Source organism: Dendronephthya gigantea, unplaced genomic scaffold (assembly GCF_004324835.1).
Source record: "Dendronephthya gigantea isolate DGI-Jeju-01 unplaced genomic scaffold, DenGig_1.0 000001F, whole genome shotgun sequence".
NCBI classification, from domain to species: domain Eukaryota; kingdom Metazoa; phylum Cnidaria; class Anthozoa; order Malacalcyonacea; family Nephtheidae; genus Dendronephthya; species Dendronephthya gigantea.
This window is the reverse complement of record NW_021163011.1, coordinates 2,461,198-2,477,449: the sequence shown is the minus strand read 5'-3', so window position 1 is coordinate 2,477,449 and position 16,252 is coordinate 2,461,198. Positions and strand designations below refer to the sequence as shown.

At 34.7% G+C, this 16,252-nt stretch overlaps 1 protein-coding gene across 2 annotated transcripts; it reads right to left on the bottom strand.

Moving 5' to 3' along the window:
- Positions 1–856: 856 nt before the first annotated feature.
- LOC114528790 (nose resistant to fluoxetine protein 6-like) lies at positions 857–14,133 on the bottom strand. 2 transcript variants are annotated; one of them, XM_028550511.1, is made up of 15 exons: positions 13,790–14,132; positions 11,765–11,916; positions 10,711–10,798; positions 9,608–9,701; positions 8,739–8,926; positions 8,470–8,634; positions 8,013–8,103; positions 7,294–7,386; positions 6,780–6,948; positions 5,445–5,527; positions 4,840–4,944; positions 4,080–4,230; positions 3,544–3,736; positions 3,215–3,357; positions 857–1,177 (listed from the first exon to the last, which is right to left on the bottom strand). In XM_028550511.1, the coding sequence occupies exons 1-15, from the start codon at positions 13,968–13,970 to the stop codon at positions 1,055–1,057; spliced, it is 2,019 nt and encodes a 672-aa protein (XP_028406312.1). In that variant the 5' UTR covers positions 13,971–14,132; the 3' UTR covers positions 857–1,054. The 2 variants fall into 2 exon arrangements, with proteins under 2 accessions (XP_028406312.1, XP_028406319.1); XM_028550518.1 differs by lacking the exon at positions 3,215–3,357 and having other exon boundaries at positions 13,790–14,133.
- Positions 14,134–16,252: the final 2,119 nt, after the last annotated feature.

Below are 16,252 nucleotides of genomic sequence, written 5' to 3'. Positions count from 1 at the left end.
CACACAAAAAGATCAGCTTATTGAGTTATTGCGATGACAACCTCGTACCCAGGGTCTTTTCTCTGTGCTCACTGCACAGAGAGTGAGCCCAGAGAAAAGACCCTGGGTACGAGGTTGTTGCGATGATTGGTAGTAGACAGAACTGATTTGAATACACTGTCAATGGTTGAGACAGTGAACACAATTTACAAATATTTACCACATAGAGATTACATTAGTAGCCATATGCATGCAGCTACATACAGTGCAGTCTATTAAGACAAACAATGTAATCTCGTAATGAAATATCCTATATGCTGTCAAGATAATGCTACCAAATGCTACCCAGTTCTGCAATTCAAAAGGTTTATACGGTGAATAACAGCAAGGTTACATGAAAGGGATCAACATCAATACCCATACAATAAGATAAAGTGCCAGTAATACCTGATGAAAGCAAAGTCTTTGTCCAGAAAATGCAGATTATATGCTTAAAACTTATGAAATTTTAATCAAAGTTACCATAAAGATAAACGACGAATTATGACAGATGCATGACTTGTACGACGGATTATGTTATATGAAAACCTCTCTCATATGCCAAGGGCACAGGGCTATCCCTTTACCCCTCGATGCAAAAGGCAGTACGTGCAGCGTATAATAGCGTATCGTTGGGTATAAATTTTAAAACTATATTAAAAATCTGTTAGAAATCGGCTTTTTTCGTTCACTGGTACAATATATCTTTCATCTGTGGTGAATTCTTACATCGGGAACATATCTTTATGTATTGAATTTTTAATTTCAGTTAATTTCTTCTCCTGAGGTTAGAACATAAGTCTGGATATTTTACTTTTCTACAGAAAACTCTTTGAAAGTCAGAACATTTTATTTCACAAATCACAATCACCAACTGAATGCTTTTCTATTCAATCAGATGCAAGCACTTGCAGCCTCACTTCGAATGAGTTGAAAAAGAGCATTCAAAAAAATTCTTTATGTGGTCATATAATTATGACAAGTCTAAACTTGAATATAGTTAGTAAAAAAATTTATATAATCATGCTACTACGTTTTATTTCTTTTCCCACTTTTTCCAGGCAATTGCTTCCAGATTTGCACAAGGTAGTTCGACCACGACGGTGACGATAAAAGCTATTAGATACGTTAACACCACCGAAGCAAGAAAATAGGTTACCTAAAGCCGGAAAATACATGTCATCAGCAAGATAGATCGAAGATATTATATTCCCATGCATTGCTCCTTCCGGCACACAGGTGGCACACAATATGTTGAAGTGGAAATGTAGGATTGTTCTAATTCACAGCAAAGACATTCACGTGCTAAGTTTGCTACACCAGTCGTTTCGGAGTTTAGATACACGTCCGAAAAGAAAGATTTTTTTTTTCAATCGTACCGAAGTTAATTTGAGAATATTGCGGCAAAAACTCTCTCTGTTCTACAATAAAACTAAGCTCTAACACGACTAAAGTATACTTGGCACGCTGATGTCTGTGCTGTGAACTATAGACTCTAAAAAACAAATATTAAGTATGTTAAGATATTTCGATATTTTCAATTTTACAAATATGTAAATGACCTTTTTGTGGTGTACCACCTTAATGAATGAGAACAAAATAAATTTCAGCTTAGCCAAAGTGGGCGAAAGGTGAGTGTTATTTGAATTGTGGCCATGGCGACTGAGGGGAGGTCGGTGGGCGCGCTATATCTTTGCACGACTGATGCAGCTCGTCTGCTTTCCAACGTACAATACGTAAAATCCAACTCCCGCGCTCCCCAGTGATCTCAATATAAACCTATGTAATGTAGTTTTTAAACTTCCGTTGAATACTTTGGTTTTAAAGTTTGTCGCCCTTTCGTGAACGTTGGTGTACTTTTGTCAAGGAAAACTCGAATTTCATCATCGCTTAAAGTGCTTATATCACTTGTGGGATATTTACGGATTTGAATAGGGCTTGAAAAATTTGTTTATAAGTTCTACAACCTTTTTTGATATAATTAAATAGTTTCGAAAATACATCGGTTGGGGAGACTGGGACTCAGGAATGATTTGCAAACACGCCGTCTTTTATAATGTAAACATGAAGAGTTTCACTGGCGATATAGTTTGCGCTTTTCAAAAAAAAATGAAGAACGGTGCGTTGTGAATGCGGCTGTAGCAACTGGGCGAGTTTTTCTCAAAATATTTTACGTTATTGGAAGATCGAAGTAAAATTACAATTGATTATATTATGTTTGACAATATGTTTGACAAGAACTCGGTTTCTGAGTCCCAGGCCCCCGAGCACGACGGAAATTTAGGCAAATCGTCATGTTTAGATGTAAATATTTCCGAAACTTTAACTATATTTCCAAATTTAACTATATCAAAAAGGGTTGTAGAACTTATAAACTAATTTTTCAAGCTCTATTCAAATCCGTAAAGATCCCACAAGTGATATAGGCACTTTAACTCCCCAAATCATGCCGCAATTTTGTTTACGTTTCTCTATTACTACTAGATATGAGCTAATACCTGCCTAGTAGATGGCCAATCAAATGTCACGTTAGCTCGTCAGCTCATATCCATGGCCAGCGCTTGTGTATATAATAATTCATATAATTAATATATTCGTTCCGCCCTTGCAACCGATTGCTTCTGAATGTATACACGTTTAAACACCTCCCCCGGGCAGAACAGTATATATATGAATATGCACCCCTTAAATTTTTTCGCTCCAATTTCGGCCCTGCATGATATCTTTTTGAAGCTGAATACATGCCGCCTTATAGAGGATATTTTAGAGAAAGAGACATGGGGTGGGGGACAAAGGGGCCTTCTATGCCCCCACCCGAGGTAAATGCGGGATGCGCTAGTTAACTACCGTAAAATATATATAAAGGATTTTTATGCAAACGAGTAATTACGAAATCGTCAAATTTCTGCTCGCCCGCTATAAAATGTAAAAGAAATATTATATATTACATGCAACATATCGTGATTAAGTGAATGTAAATTTATATTCTTTCACACTGCTTATACGTTCTTTGCAACTTATTGGGTTATTTGGGTATAAATTACATGGACTCCATGCATCAGTGTCTATGATTTGTATGGTTAACAATTTAATCATTCTTATGGCCGGTTAGACAAATTCAATTAATCTTTTTTTTAAACTAAGCCCAAAATAATAAAGGTTTTGTCGCATCTGAATATTTGCTGCACGCGCTTACCAGTGTAAATGATGTGAAATGTAGGGGTGTCTCGATGTTGAAAACTAATGTTGTAATGACGTCAATATGCACGATATATGCTGCGTAATTTATGTGGCTCAAAGGAATCCAGAATTTTGCTGCAAGGATGTTCTTAACCAAACCTACATAAAACGGTAAAAAGCGACAATGAAATTTATAAGTTTAATTATATAATTTGAATTATACTGACCGGCACGGCTAAACGATCGTCGAATACAATATACGGAGCCTATACCAATATTTATAATGTACATGCAGAATTGTACATTTCTCAGGCTAACTTCACCATGCCATGCCTCACATCTCACCTGCATAGTTATAGTGACAGGCAAATATAAGCCAGATAATGGACAGTCCCCATATGGACCACTTCAGTGATCCAAAAAGAATGTTTTCGCCTTTTGTCCATATACGTGGATCTTCTTTTAAATAGCTGTATGGAGCGTACACAACAGTGAGGGCCAAAGCCGTCGCGCTCAGCCACATCATTACAACAAGTTTCTACGAAGAAATCCCGTTAGTATATATGCATGACCTTCTTATTCATACCAACAAAAAATATATATATGCGCCCACTTGATTACTGGCATGTTCTCCTACATTATTAAGTTTCATTATTTAGATGTAAATAGCTAAAAAACCCATTCAAACATTGGCGAGATTTGCAAACATTCGTCAAATTTAACTGGTTTCAATTTTTCCTCCCCTAGCTCTCTTTCCTATAGCAATTAATGTTGGATGGTTTGCTAAAACATTTATTATATTCAAACCATTCTGAGCAAAAACTCAAAATTGACGCCTGTTGTTTATACCATCATATAATATAAACTCTTTTTCTTCTTACCATTGGCAATTTGAACTGCTTTGAAAAATGTTTAAAAAGAACGTAGCCAAGAACAATTCCCATCACATATGGAGGGATTCTGCAGTAAGGCTTCACATAAATATTTTTGAGGTATGTGTTAAATTTCACTTGGTCGTTGATAGAAGCCGCGCTAATAATTAAAAAAATTAATTAGAGTAAAATAAAATAATTGGAATAATTGCTTGATAGTAAAGCTAACCTAACAATTCGGTTAATTTCTAAAGAAATTAATATATAGCATTGAACATTAAGGTTGGCCCTAAAAATTCTGACTTCAAAATTAACTTATCAAAATTACCTCTGCGGCAGGAAGTAAACATTATAGTTATATAACTAGCGCTTATATACCAATTGTTATTGATTGAATTGCTGTGTGTTCTTCGATAAATGCAATTTTGCCACTTGGAATGCCCGGAGCCTCGCTTAATGTTCCACATTTCCAAATACATTGGTCACAATAAAAAAAACTTTATAGCCTATATGTATATATGTTAAAGAAGGATGTCTTCTCCTTTTTTTAAATTTCATTTTTTAGGTGGTTTTAAACTGAAAACGATAAGTGTTGCGATTTTTCCCCCTAAAACTCCCATTTTTTCCATGCATGTATTACACTAATGAATGTATATTGATAGCCCTACTTAGATGATCGGCGTCACCAAAGCCAAAGGTGCTTTCCTGCGTTTATATACACAGAATACACATGCATGGCGGACTTTTTAGACGAATATGTTGTACTTACCTCTGTGAAGAAAAGTAACCATAGTGTGCAATTAAAGAAGCTGTCACGATGATACTGGCCAGGATAACCACACAAACAACACCAAGTAATCGGCGAAATCCAAACCTGTATAATGGATAACAATTATGTAACTTTTAGGAACATGAGTAATATATATGGCAGCATTCATATTATTCAACTTTACTAAAGTTAAAACGAATGCTTCCATGCACAAGTCACTGAGTAATCTTTGGATTTAAGGAGGAGCTATAGCCATAATTATATAAATCCTCTGTTTTTAAATTTGGGAATAATTGCATGTGAATTGTGAAGGATTATGCGCTATTAATATCACTGCTGCAGGACTGCATTTTCCCTTTAGAGTTGCAAAACCAACTTTGCAGCTAGGTTGACGAGTATGTATATATATATATTAAATAAATCAATATTCCCCGCGCTCGATGAGTTAAAATTTAAACTTTTGTTTTGGTCAGATAACACTCCCATATTTGGCGCTTAATGGCATTCCTCTCTATATACGAACCACTTCATTTTATCGCTTTCTGTATACATTTTATCGACATATTTTGAAAATTTCAGTTCACAAAAACGCAATGCATATATACCTGTATGCGATGATGAAGAAAAACGGGGACAGGATAAAAAATTGCATATCGGCTGCCAATTGCCAGGTTTGACCCAAACACACCTATTTTAGGCGAATATAGAAGAGTACAGATATTGTTTGCATGTGTGGATTGCCAGCTTACTGGGAGAGAGGTATATATAGCTATATATACCTGAGGAAGGAGTGGAATGAAAAAAACACCGGATTTAGGCTTTTCGTTCCGGCTGTTGAAATGTTGTTTATATTTTTTTTTACTTTCCGATTCGTTTCATACGCGAGGTATTGGGATCTTTGCAATGTTCATAAAATGAATGAAGTAATCGTTAATGTTGCCTCTGCATGGTTCTGCTCTTGTCTCGGATATTTGTTAAGTTTTCTGTCGTGTCTTCCTCTTTGTCTAGTTGAGCTTTCTCTAACGTTTCATATATAAATTATGATTTTATTCCGTTGAGTCGACTGATGACTTGGAATTGTGCACGCTGGGTTAGTGATTTTTGAGAGCCGGTGCTTGCACATGCACGTCATCAAACATAGAGTTGCTGATCTTTGACCATGCAGCCAATCGGCGTTAAATTATGGGTTGGCTTTAGAAGCTCGCACCAGGTCTCGTGCTTTGGTTATTTAAGGCGTTGACGAACTAGTCGAATTTGCATTTTGCTTAATATAGCAGTTGATTGAGTTGAACTTGAGACTAATGGGCTGTTTACATGAGCCCTATGCAGAGAGGGCTAGCCCTACCAAGCGAGATCTCGCTATTGATATATCCGACATCTCGCCTAGTAGAACTGGAATTTTTCCATATAAACGTAACAGGGAGAGCTAGCCCTTCCTGTAGGGCTAAAGATTTGACATCAGCAACGACGCTATTTAACGGATCCGGCTTTCTTCGTTAATTTTCCAAAGCAATAACACAGTATACTGTTGAAAAATCATTAGAAGAAGTAAAGATATTTTAATTGAAATAATAAAAATAGTTTTTTTGCCTGCCATTTCTTTTTTGCCATCAAAACGTGGCGTCCCTGTAAGCTCATGCAGTCCTAGAGGTGGGGATAGAATTTTGCATGTAAACAGAGATGAAGAACAGCCCTACAGAGGCTAATGTAAACAGCCCCTAACTTGGCAACGACATACGACTGTTGATCCGAAATGGAAATTCTGACAGGGGGATTCATGCATGCATATGACCTCATCGAAGATTCTGGTATACGCGGAATAGGAAGGTTTGTTTTTAAAGTTAGAACTTGAAAGTGCTTTGAGAAAAATCATACGAATTTTAGGGAGACAAATCAATCAATTTAGGCCTACTTTAAAGTTTAATTATTTTGCACCATACCTCGTCCGGAAGCTCATGGAAGAAATTATTCAGATACAACAGATTTGTCCACCAATTGTCAGAACATGCAGCTGCGCTATCGATCGCTTGAAACCATTTAGGACCAGCACCAAAGTGTTGCTTTAATTTTGTGACAAATAGTATCCAAAACATTAATGTCGGCGTTAGTCTAAAGTACAGAATAAATTCAAAATTGTCAAATAAAATGAATTATATATATGGCTTTTCAAAATCAACTATTTTGCATGCATCGGTCGACGAGCGGACGGTAAATCCCATATCTATTATTTCGAACTATTGCTCAACTTTGAAGCCGTTTCTAGGTTTTGCCGCAAAAATATCTTGCAGCTGGGATCATGCAGTCTGGTAGAAATAGAAGATTTAGCATGAGGACGTGATCGTCAAAGAGGACGTGAAAATGGTGAATAAATGCCATTCCTATGTCCGTATATGGGAGCATCAAAATCTCTCTCCGCGAAATCTCTCTGAAAAGAAATGAGGCAAAAAAACTTACCTACAAAATCTATGCAAATAGTATTTGAACCAATTTGTCTGTCCATTATTTTTCACCTTTTTACTCATATTGGTATACACCACAAGTAGACCACTATAATTATGAAGAAAAGAACCGAATAAAAACTGTATATACACAGTTTTCTTTTTTATTGAAACGGCTGGAGTCGTGGCAGCTATTGCATGCGAAGTCAAGTATATTAAAACATGGTGGGCGACGCCCGCTTTGACCTGGCTAATTTTGATGTCGTGACTATATACAAATCCTGAATAAAATGTAAACAGAGCGTAATGAAGTATATTGGTCGAATTCGGTAAACCACGCGGTGTGGTCGGTTGTACGAAAGCTGAATGTTTAAAGCGCTGTTCACCGGATATTGATTTTTTCATCGCTCTAAAATTTCCCGTTATATTCGGCATCATGCACCTGGATTAAATCTTAGTATTCTTAAATTGGGACAGAGTTCTTTTTTTCATAGTCCCAAATCCGCAATTTTATTGCTTTTCCAACATGTTGAAGAAATCACCATAACAATATGTGCGGTGGATAGCGCAATCCAGCCTTCGTACAATCGGCCCCAGATCTGGTAATTTTTATGTAAGATTCGGTCGGATGAACATAAATCTAAATAGATTTAGCTTATAAAAAGTAATGAATGTTCACACTGCAGTAAACATTGATTTGTTTTTTCCCTTTTTTCTTTTTTTGAAGAAAGTCACCTTAATACAAAGAATGTGTCCACTCCATATGCTGTGCTTAAAACCATTGCTGCAAATTTTCTCTCAAAATGTGCAAAATCCTTGCGATTCTCTAAAAAAATAAATGCATGTATGACTCCTTTGTTGATATTAAGACAGCCATCGTATTACAGGGCATGAAGTGACATGTGACCGTGACCCAGTACAAATTTTAGCAAATTTATTTTAATCTCCAGTAACACAATCAGAATGCATAAATATTGAGTATCTCCTATAAAAACGTCCATTATAATTATTTACAAATATAATATACTGCTGTATATATTTTACATCCAGTTAATGCCATTGTGGAATAATTAATCTGTCGTGCCTCACTAAAACATTTCTTTTTACGTGTAAGTGAAATGTTTCTGCAGTGGACAAGTGGACAAGCTTCCTCGTTATCTAGAAAAATAAATAAACTACCTCTTATACTTACCTCGAGCAAAAGCCTGGACATTAACGTGTAAAAGAACTATCCAGAATAGAGATAATACTCGTATCCCATGTAAATATGTCAGATCATGTTTTCTAACATTCGTGTTAAGAATTGTATTGACATTACGAATAATTGAAAAGGAATTCATTATTTCATAAATTGTCCCTAAAAAGAAAAAAATTGTTTTAACCAATGATAATTTAATTAAAAACAAATAGCTGTGCTTTACATTGTAACTGTAAAATTAAACCACTATTACAACGTCTTACCGTCGTTTTTGTTCACTTTGTTAGTGGTGATATTTGGTAATAATGGTGTTTTTTCATCAGAGCCGTTTTCCATTGAAATATGCTTGTCGTTTTCGACTCTTTCCGACTTAGAAGCTCCATTTGACCCACTCGATATTTCCGCTATGGTTGCAAGCAGACATAAGACAACCAATAGACCACAGAAAATTCTAAAAAATGATAATAATGAAGTTTTCAGTGAGTCTGGGGGAGTAACTAATTATATAAGAGAAGAATTAGCATATATTATGATATGCTAACGATGACGAATATATATATAATATATATATATATATATATATATATATATATGTATGTATGTATATATATATATATATATATATATATATATATATATTTGTCACGTGTTATACTTGTGTAGAAAGAACATATAAAACACATATCATGTATATATAAATATATATGTATATATATATATATATATATATATATATATATATATATATATATATAAATATATATGTATATAATATTATATATATATATATATAATATATATATATATATATATTTATATATATTATTTATGTTATTTACCAGATTGGAGGTCCTTATAGGGAAATACTTCCCCTAAGGCCGAGGGACGTTTTGGAGACCGAGGGAAATATTTCCCTTGACCGGACAGACTAAACTGGTAAATATTAGATTTATTTTTTTCTTGCAGTCCGAATTCATATTTTAGCGTTGGTTCTGTGCTTTTAAATCACGCGCAGTCCGTACGGTCTCATACGCACCATATCAATAATATTGATATTAATAAAGAAAAAAAAAGGAAAAAGTGAACAAAATAACCCATGTTTATTGGTCACGTGTTGTAAAAGGCAACTCACATTGTAACCACTGCTGATGCTGTGTATCCCGGGTCCTCAGCACATCTCACTTGGAAGTATATTTTGATCGGGGTAACAATGCTAATGCCTGAAACTAAATACAGGTAATATTGTTGGGCCAACACTCCGAGATTTACAGTGTAATGGTCTCACCACTAAATTGCCACTTGTTTTGACTTATAGCCTGTGCATTGTTAACTTAAAGTTAACCACCCTGCTCAGTTTAAAATTCGATGAAATATATGAATGTCTAACCGGCACTATACTTATTAGTTAATCCCTTTGCTCTAAATGAATATGATATATAATTTATGTTTAGAAAGATTCGAAGCATATGAAATTTTTGCAATTTATATCTGAGAGGGCCCCTATACACCCTGCATACAAATACTCATATGTATATAGTTCTGTTCTGGCAAACAAATAGGCATACGCCTACATGAAAGTCGATGTATTGTCCGAATACATATTTATAACATTATACTTAGGTTCCCTTTGCTACTAAATGAATATGAACTATCTATAACTTTTGTTTAGAAAGATTCGAAACCCAGCCCTTATACACCCTGCTGTATACAGATCAATTAGATCATTGTGACATTTATATATATATATATATATATATTATATATATATATATGTATATATATATATATATATATATATATATATATTATTATTTAAAATCTTAAAATTACAATGATTTTTCGCTACTCAGAGTTTCACGATCTTTTTGAAACTCTGAGTAGCGAAAAATCATTGTAATTAATTTTTAAGATTTTAAATAATAATATAGCTCTGCTTTTCAATTTAGTATTGAGCACTCTTTTAGTCTTAACGAAATACGATTATCTTGGTTATATATATATATATATATATATATATATATATATATATATTATATATATATATATATATATATATATATATATATATATATTATGTATATATTATATAGTTTCGGCCGTGGCTGCATAATTAATTTATAGTCGCTTTCCTTGTTGAGAATCGACATAATTATGTTGATAATATCTATATAGGTTCACGTGTTACGTATAACTTGCCATATTGTTTCTGTTTTCACAAACACCATGCACGCCTACCATTTTGAAAAAAAAAGTCGAAGAAAATTCCCCCGTCTTCTTTTATACAATCATTCGGTGTACACACACCCCATTCGATTAGCTGAACCTGAAAGAATGCGTTGGATATTAATTCCTGTGAGTCCAAATTGACAGTACTTTACCCATAGACACTAATTGTTGTTTTATGTTTTTGTCCTTCTTAGTGGAAATGTATGCACATTTTAGGCTGTTCCAAAAACACTACCATATGGCATATAGACCGAATGCATGAGACGTTTTATCGTCACTTGTTGGGCAGCTTCATCATAACGTTTCTTGTAAATCAAAATACCTCCATGTTTGAGATTCTATTGTCTAAAATCGAGTTTTTGCCGAAAGGCAATGAAGTTTCCTATCATTTTCTGGCTGCTATTATCTATGACTATGGTGTAAGATCCTTCGCATTGCATCAACAGCAGCAACTAAGCCTATATGCCGTCTAGTAAAAAAACGACCCAGTCTTCATAGTTCAGTCAAAACCAGTGCGGTATAATCCGTATAAATATAAATATAAATTTTATTAATGCTGCATGGTCAATGCGAAAGTTCTTTCTGAACAGCTGGAAAGGTTTTAGGTAAAACACTAATAATCCCGCCCCTATATTCAGCTGGAAATACCGCCATGGAAACGTCATGAGACCCCCATGAACGAGTTTGAGTGAGGACGAGCTTTTAGAATACAGGCGCTTTTAGATAGCGTTAATTGTAATCACTAATTTCACTAATTACTCCGGCGCTATAGCGACGGAGTTGAAAATCGCCTCAGTTTTGTTTTGTTGTTGTTTTTTTATTTTTTTTTATTTTTCGTCGTCGCAAGTGTGTAATGGCGCGAAATATACCAGCATTTGAAATGTGTATGTGACCAAAATTAATTAAGTGCATAAAAAGAGCATGCAAAAAAGCGTCAAAAATATGATGTAATAATTTTCATCAGTAAATATAGACCTTATGTATAATTACGTATCAAGCAGTGACAAGCCGTCTTTTATTTTAATTGTCATTTTGATATCCGCGAAGAATCTTTATTTCTCACCTCTTTTCCAATTTTGGGCAGAGCAACATATCCAAGGAACCTCGTCCAACAATAACGCGAGTTGGGTATTTTCTGGCATTCACTGTACGAGCCATACCACAAAGTATTTCCACCATAAATACCACTGCCGGGTTTTCCACTTGCGTCAATGTCTATTCAATGAAATAAAAATTTTACTTCTTTAACATTTCTTACACATGGTTTCTCACAACGGTTGTGATTTCCTATTGAAAACCAAATTGCCTGTTACACAGTTTTCCTCCGCTGTTTTCCCATGGATTTGTTTTCAACTAAATTTTTGTACTATTTTTATTTTCTAAACCGTAAATATATGATGATATTATGTTCAGATAGAAGCATTGCAATGACAGAGTGCATGGAACGCTCGCAGAGGTTAACGCCAAAGCGGGCGTCTTTTACAACACTAGTGAGACACAACCTCCTTCGCAGGCTCTTTTTCCGGGAAAATTTGCCCGAACAGGTGGTCTAAAGTCTATGCATGGACACAGGCCCGCAGTGACAGCAGCGCCCGTTGCTTTCTACTGACAGTATAATACTGTCCCGTTTTTTTGAATAGGAACGCGTACCGGTAATGTAACTTATGAAATTAACGATTGAATAGATACATAATGTTGGATTCACTTGATGTATTTTTTTCTGGCATGAAATTTATTATACAACAACTTTAAAGGTTTAGGTTTTAACGTGCGCGTACGTGCAATCTTACAGGGTGCATGATTTACGGGTGGAAAATGAATTAATAGTATACGCCACGAAATATATATTTATTTGCATATACTCTGTTCTTTTGAACTTCGAACCTTGATTCATAATTAGTTCAACTTGACTGCTTTAAGGCAGAAGAAAAACAATCATGATTTATGATTTATGTAAATATTTTGCTTTTTGAATAAGCTATACAGAGTGTCTCAAAAAAACGAAAACTATTGAAATCACTCATTGTTAAAATTTGAATGTCGTGTTCACGAATTTCAGCCCGTGGGGATTTAGTGCAACTTATAAAATGCTAAATACTTCTGTTGCTACAGAAAGGGGACATGTCGAAGGTCATGGTCCTTGAGATGCACATTTAAATATTGTTATCCATATATTTGTAAATTGTAAATATTGTTAGTAAATATCATTTTTGCGAACAAGCAAATTTTACTGCATCATATGCATGCATATAAAAATGAGTATGGTAAACATTTATACACCTGTGGGTCCGGCCAACAGAGTGCTTAGGCATTCAATTATAACTCTAACAATTACATTATTATCGATGATTTCAATAGTTTTCGTTTTTTTGAGACACCCTGTATAGCTAATAACTAGATTTAAATATAACTAGATTTTTGAATAAGCAAAATATTATTAACAAAACCATTATTTTCTTAGTTTACAAAGCAATCGAAGCGTCGCCAATAACAAGTTAATATTTTGCTTAGTTATTCGGTAACTTACAAGTTACCAACTATGTAAACATATATATATATATATATATGGTTCCGGTTCGAATGTCTCAATATCAAAATTACATGTAAGAGCAAGTTTTACCCCAAAAAGTATGGAGCATGATTGCTTTAACATGATAAGTCAAATGAAAAAGTTCTGGGGACAGATAATTTATACCATAAAACAAATTAAGCTGATGTAAGTTGTAAATGCTGAGCAATGCCTGGTTTTCATTTTGTCGTCAACCCGTCAAGGTGACTATATATAATGTAAAAGAATATTTCTATATACGCGTGTACACTCAAAAATGAACAGTTTAAATACAGAAAATAGAGACAATTCACATCTGGACTGAACTGAGTTGTTCGCCAAAATTACGACATTATGGAAACCAGGCTGAGATCGCACGAGTAATTTTAACCTCGATTTTAACGCTAATGCTATAGTCTCTCTGTTTACATGTATTGTCGAATGGCGATTCGATATTCGGTTAAGTATATTGCGGTTTTCATGTTATATATTTCTGCTCTTCATATTTTATAAAGCCCTTGAAGTTGAAACTGTACTTACAGCGGGCCTTCTGCTCTAGGGTGAGATTTTTGTAGGTGTTTTGACATCTTTTCAAATTTGAATCGCTTGATGCATTTAGATCATGACGATCGAGGAACGACCTCTCGATTTTACCCGGAGAACACCAAACAATTACATCCAGAGTAAGAACCGTTAGATAGATAAACCACGTAATACCCATGTATGAAGTGAACTTTATTCAAACAAACACGATATCTCGTTATACGACTCTGTTCCTAGCTGTTACACTCAGTTACAGCCGTACAAGTTTGCAGCTGTGCATAGGTAATACGACAGTCTGAGGGCAGCCACGCGTATAACGGCAAAATAAAGCGGTACAAGGGCCGGTTTTCGAAGGGCATTTCATCTTAACGGTGTATAAGCCAGAGTTTAAAAATACTCTCATACATCTTGTGAATGACTGAAACTACATCTTATGCATTAAATATGTTCTTCCATTGAAAACTAAACTATTTACATCGAAATATTTCAGCTCAGTTGTTCAATATATAATTATAAACCTAAATAATTTTGTTTCCCATTTTGAACTTATCAGGGTGTCTCAAAAAGCCCGAAAAATATTGAAATCACCCATAACAATGTAATTGTTAGAGTTTGAAACCCAAAGCACTCTGTTGGGATAATATCACAATAAACACTCGTTGTTCCGCGGTCAGCTGTACCATTTTCTTTCGAAGCAATAACAAGGCTAATTTAAATTTAATCATATTCACAACTTCATGAATTCTCTGACTCGTCCCCAGTCGCTTTGGTGTTACGCAAACAAATAATAATTATATAATGGCGCGTCAACGCCTTCCCAAGATGCAACATTAGAGACTTTTCCTAGTCACTGATCTATAAATATCACTACTGATCAAAAATGTCCAACCACTGATCTATAAATGTCCAATTAAGGGACTGCGGAGGAGTCAGATGAATTCTTGCATCGGAAACATGTACTTCTGTATAAAATTTGTAATTTCATGTGTATTATATAAAATATTTTTTCCCAAGTGTCAGTTTTCGATTGTCCATGGGGTGAGAACATAATTGTGAATATTTTACTTTTCTACAGACGACTCTTCAGTCTGAAAGATTTCTTTCATGCACCTATTTCACCAAGTACATTTAAGTAAGGTGAGTACTGAGTATACGTAACTATGCATGGTGCATGAGTGCACATTCATACAACTCTATTTTTACTCAGAATAACCTGCTTAGTGAGTGTAGGAAGAATATTGTTTAATGTTATCCAAAGTTGCAGAAAATCACTTTTAGACTCCCATGCATGCTGACCCCTTTAAACTGATGTCGTGACCATGTGAATCCGATATAGTGTAAATGGGTCTTTTGCCATAACCATGCATTGAGCAATATGGATTGGAATCATTGGATGTGACATAAGCGGGTCCCATAATCTATTATATATTTGGGTGGGACTAATTAGAACTTAGGGCCTCCACAGGCTAGAGATTTAGCTGTCGAACTAAAAGTTGTCGACAACTGAAAAACGTATATAGTCGGCTGTCGCGCAAGTTGTCGGCAACTAAACTCTAAATTATTAGTTTTCGAAAAGGGAAACTGCTAGTTTTCGACAACTAAACATACATAGTCTAAACATAGTGTGTCGAAAATTGTAGAATATTGTATATCAATAAAATATTTTTTTCAATATTAATATTTTACGATTTTCAGCAAGCCTGCAAATATTATTATTTTATTACATTACAGAATTTAATCGATTCATCAACTGAACGTGTACTAGAAAGCTACTAAAAAATGCATGCATGCATGCAACAACTCTAACTTCGCCAACCAACCATGCAGTATTAGAAACAAACGCTCTCCGAATATTTTAGCAAAAGGAAATAATAATTAGCTATGTGCATTACATGTTGTTCGTGATCTTTGACAATTGACCACGTATAAAATATCAAAGCATGCTCTATAGCACAGGCCACGAACTCAAATAATGTAGGGTTTTATTTGTGCCCTAGCTGCTATATGCTCAGACACCTTTCTTCCTTTAAGCGTATAATTATATATTAGATAGCTGAACGGAAATTTAAACCTAGTTTGGTATTTGTTTCGTTGTGCATGGAGGAGATAACCTGTATATACATATATCTTAGCTTAAATTTGCACATTTTTCGTGATTTGACCATAGTTGGTGATTTGGACACCGCGGAAATTGGTAGACTTAGCCGTAATTCTCAATACTTAGACTTTAAATTCGGCAAGCTAAAAGATTTATAAATACTCAACAAAATATCTCTTGCACAAAAGATTTGAAGCTTGCACACGGCAAAAACAAATCATCTGAAAATATCTGAAAATGTCTCAAAATGGCCATTTTACGGTGGCAGATGCATACGAAGAGCCTTCAAAAGTTTCCAAAACCGATATTGGAAGAAAAATTGAACTTGTTTTCAACTTATTTGATAGTATTTTCTTTGACAG

Excerpts from the sequence above, each read along its gene's own strand:
- LOC114528790 (XM_028550511.1), bottom strand. The coding sequence starts at position 13,970 with ATGGGTATTACGTGGTTTATCTATCTAACGGTTCTTACTCTGGATGTA. Across the intron at positions 8,104-8,469 it reads TGTCCAGGCTTTTGCTCGAG|AGAATCGCAAGGATTTTGCA; the intron begins GTAAGTATAAGA and ends TTATTTTTTTAG. Across the intron at positions 1,178-3,214 it reads ATTTCACATCATTTACACTG|GTAACCTATTTTCTTGCTTC; the intron begins GTAAGCGCGTGC and ends TTCCGGCTTTAG.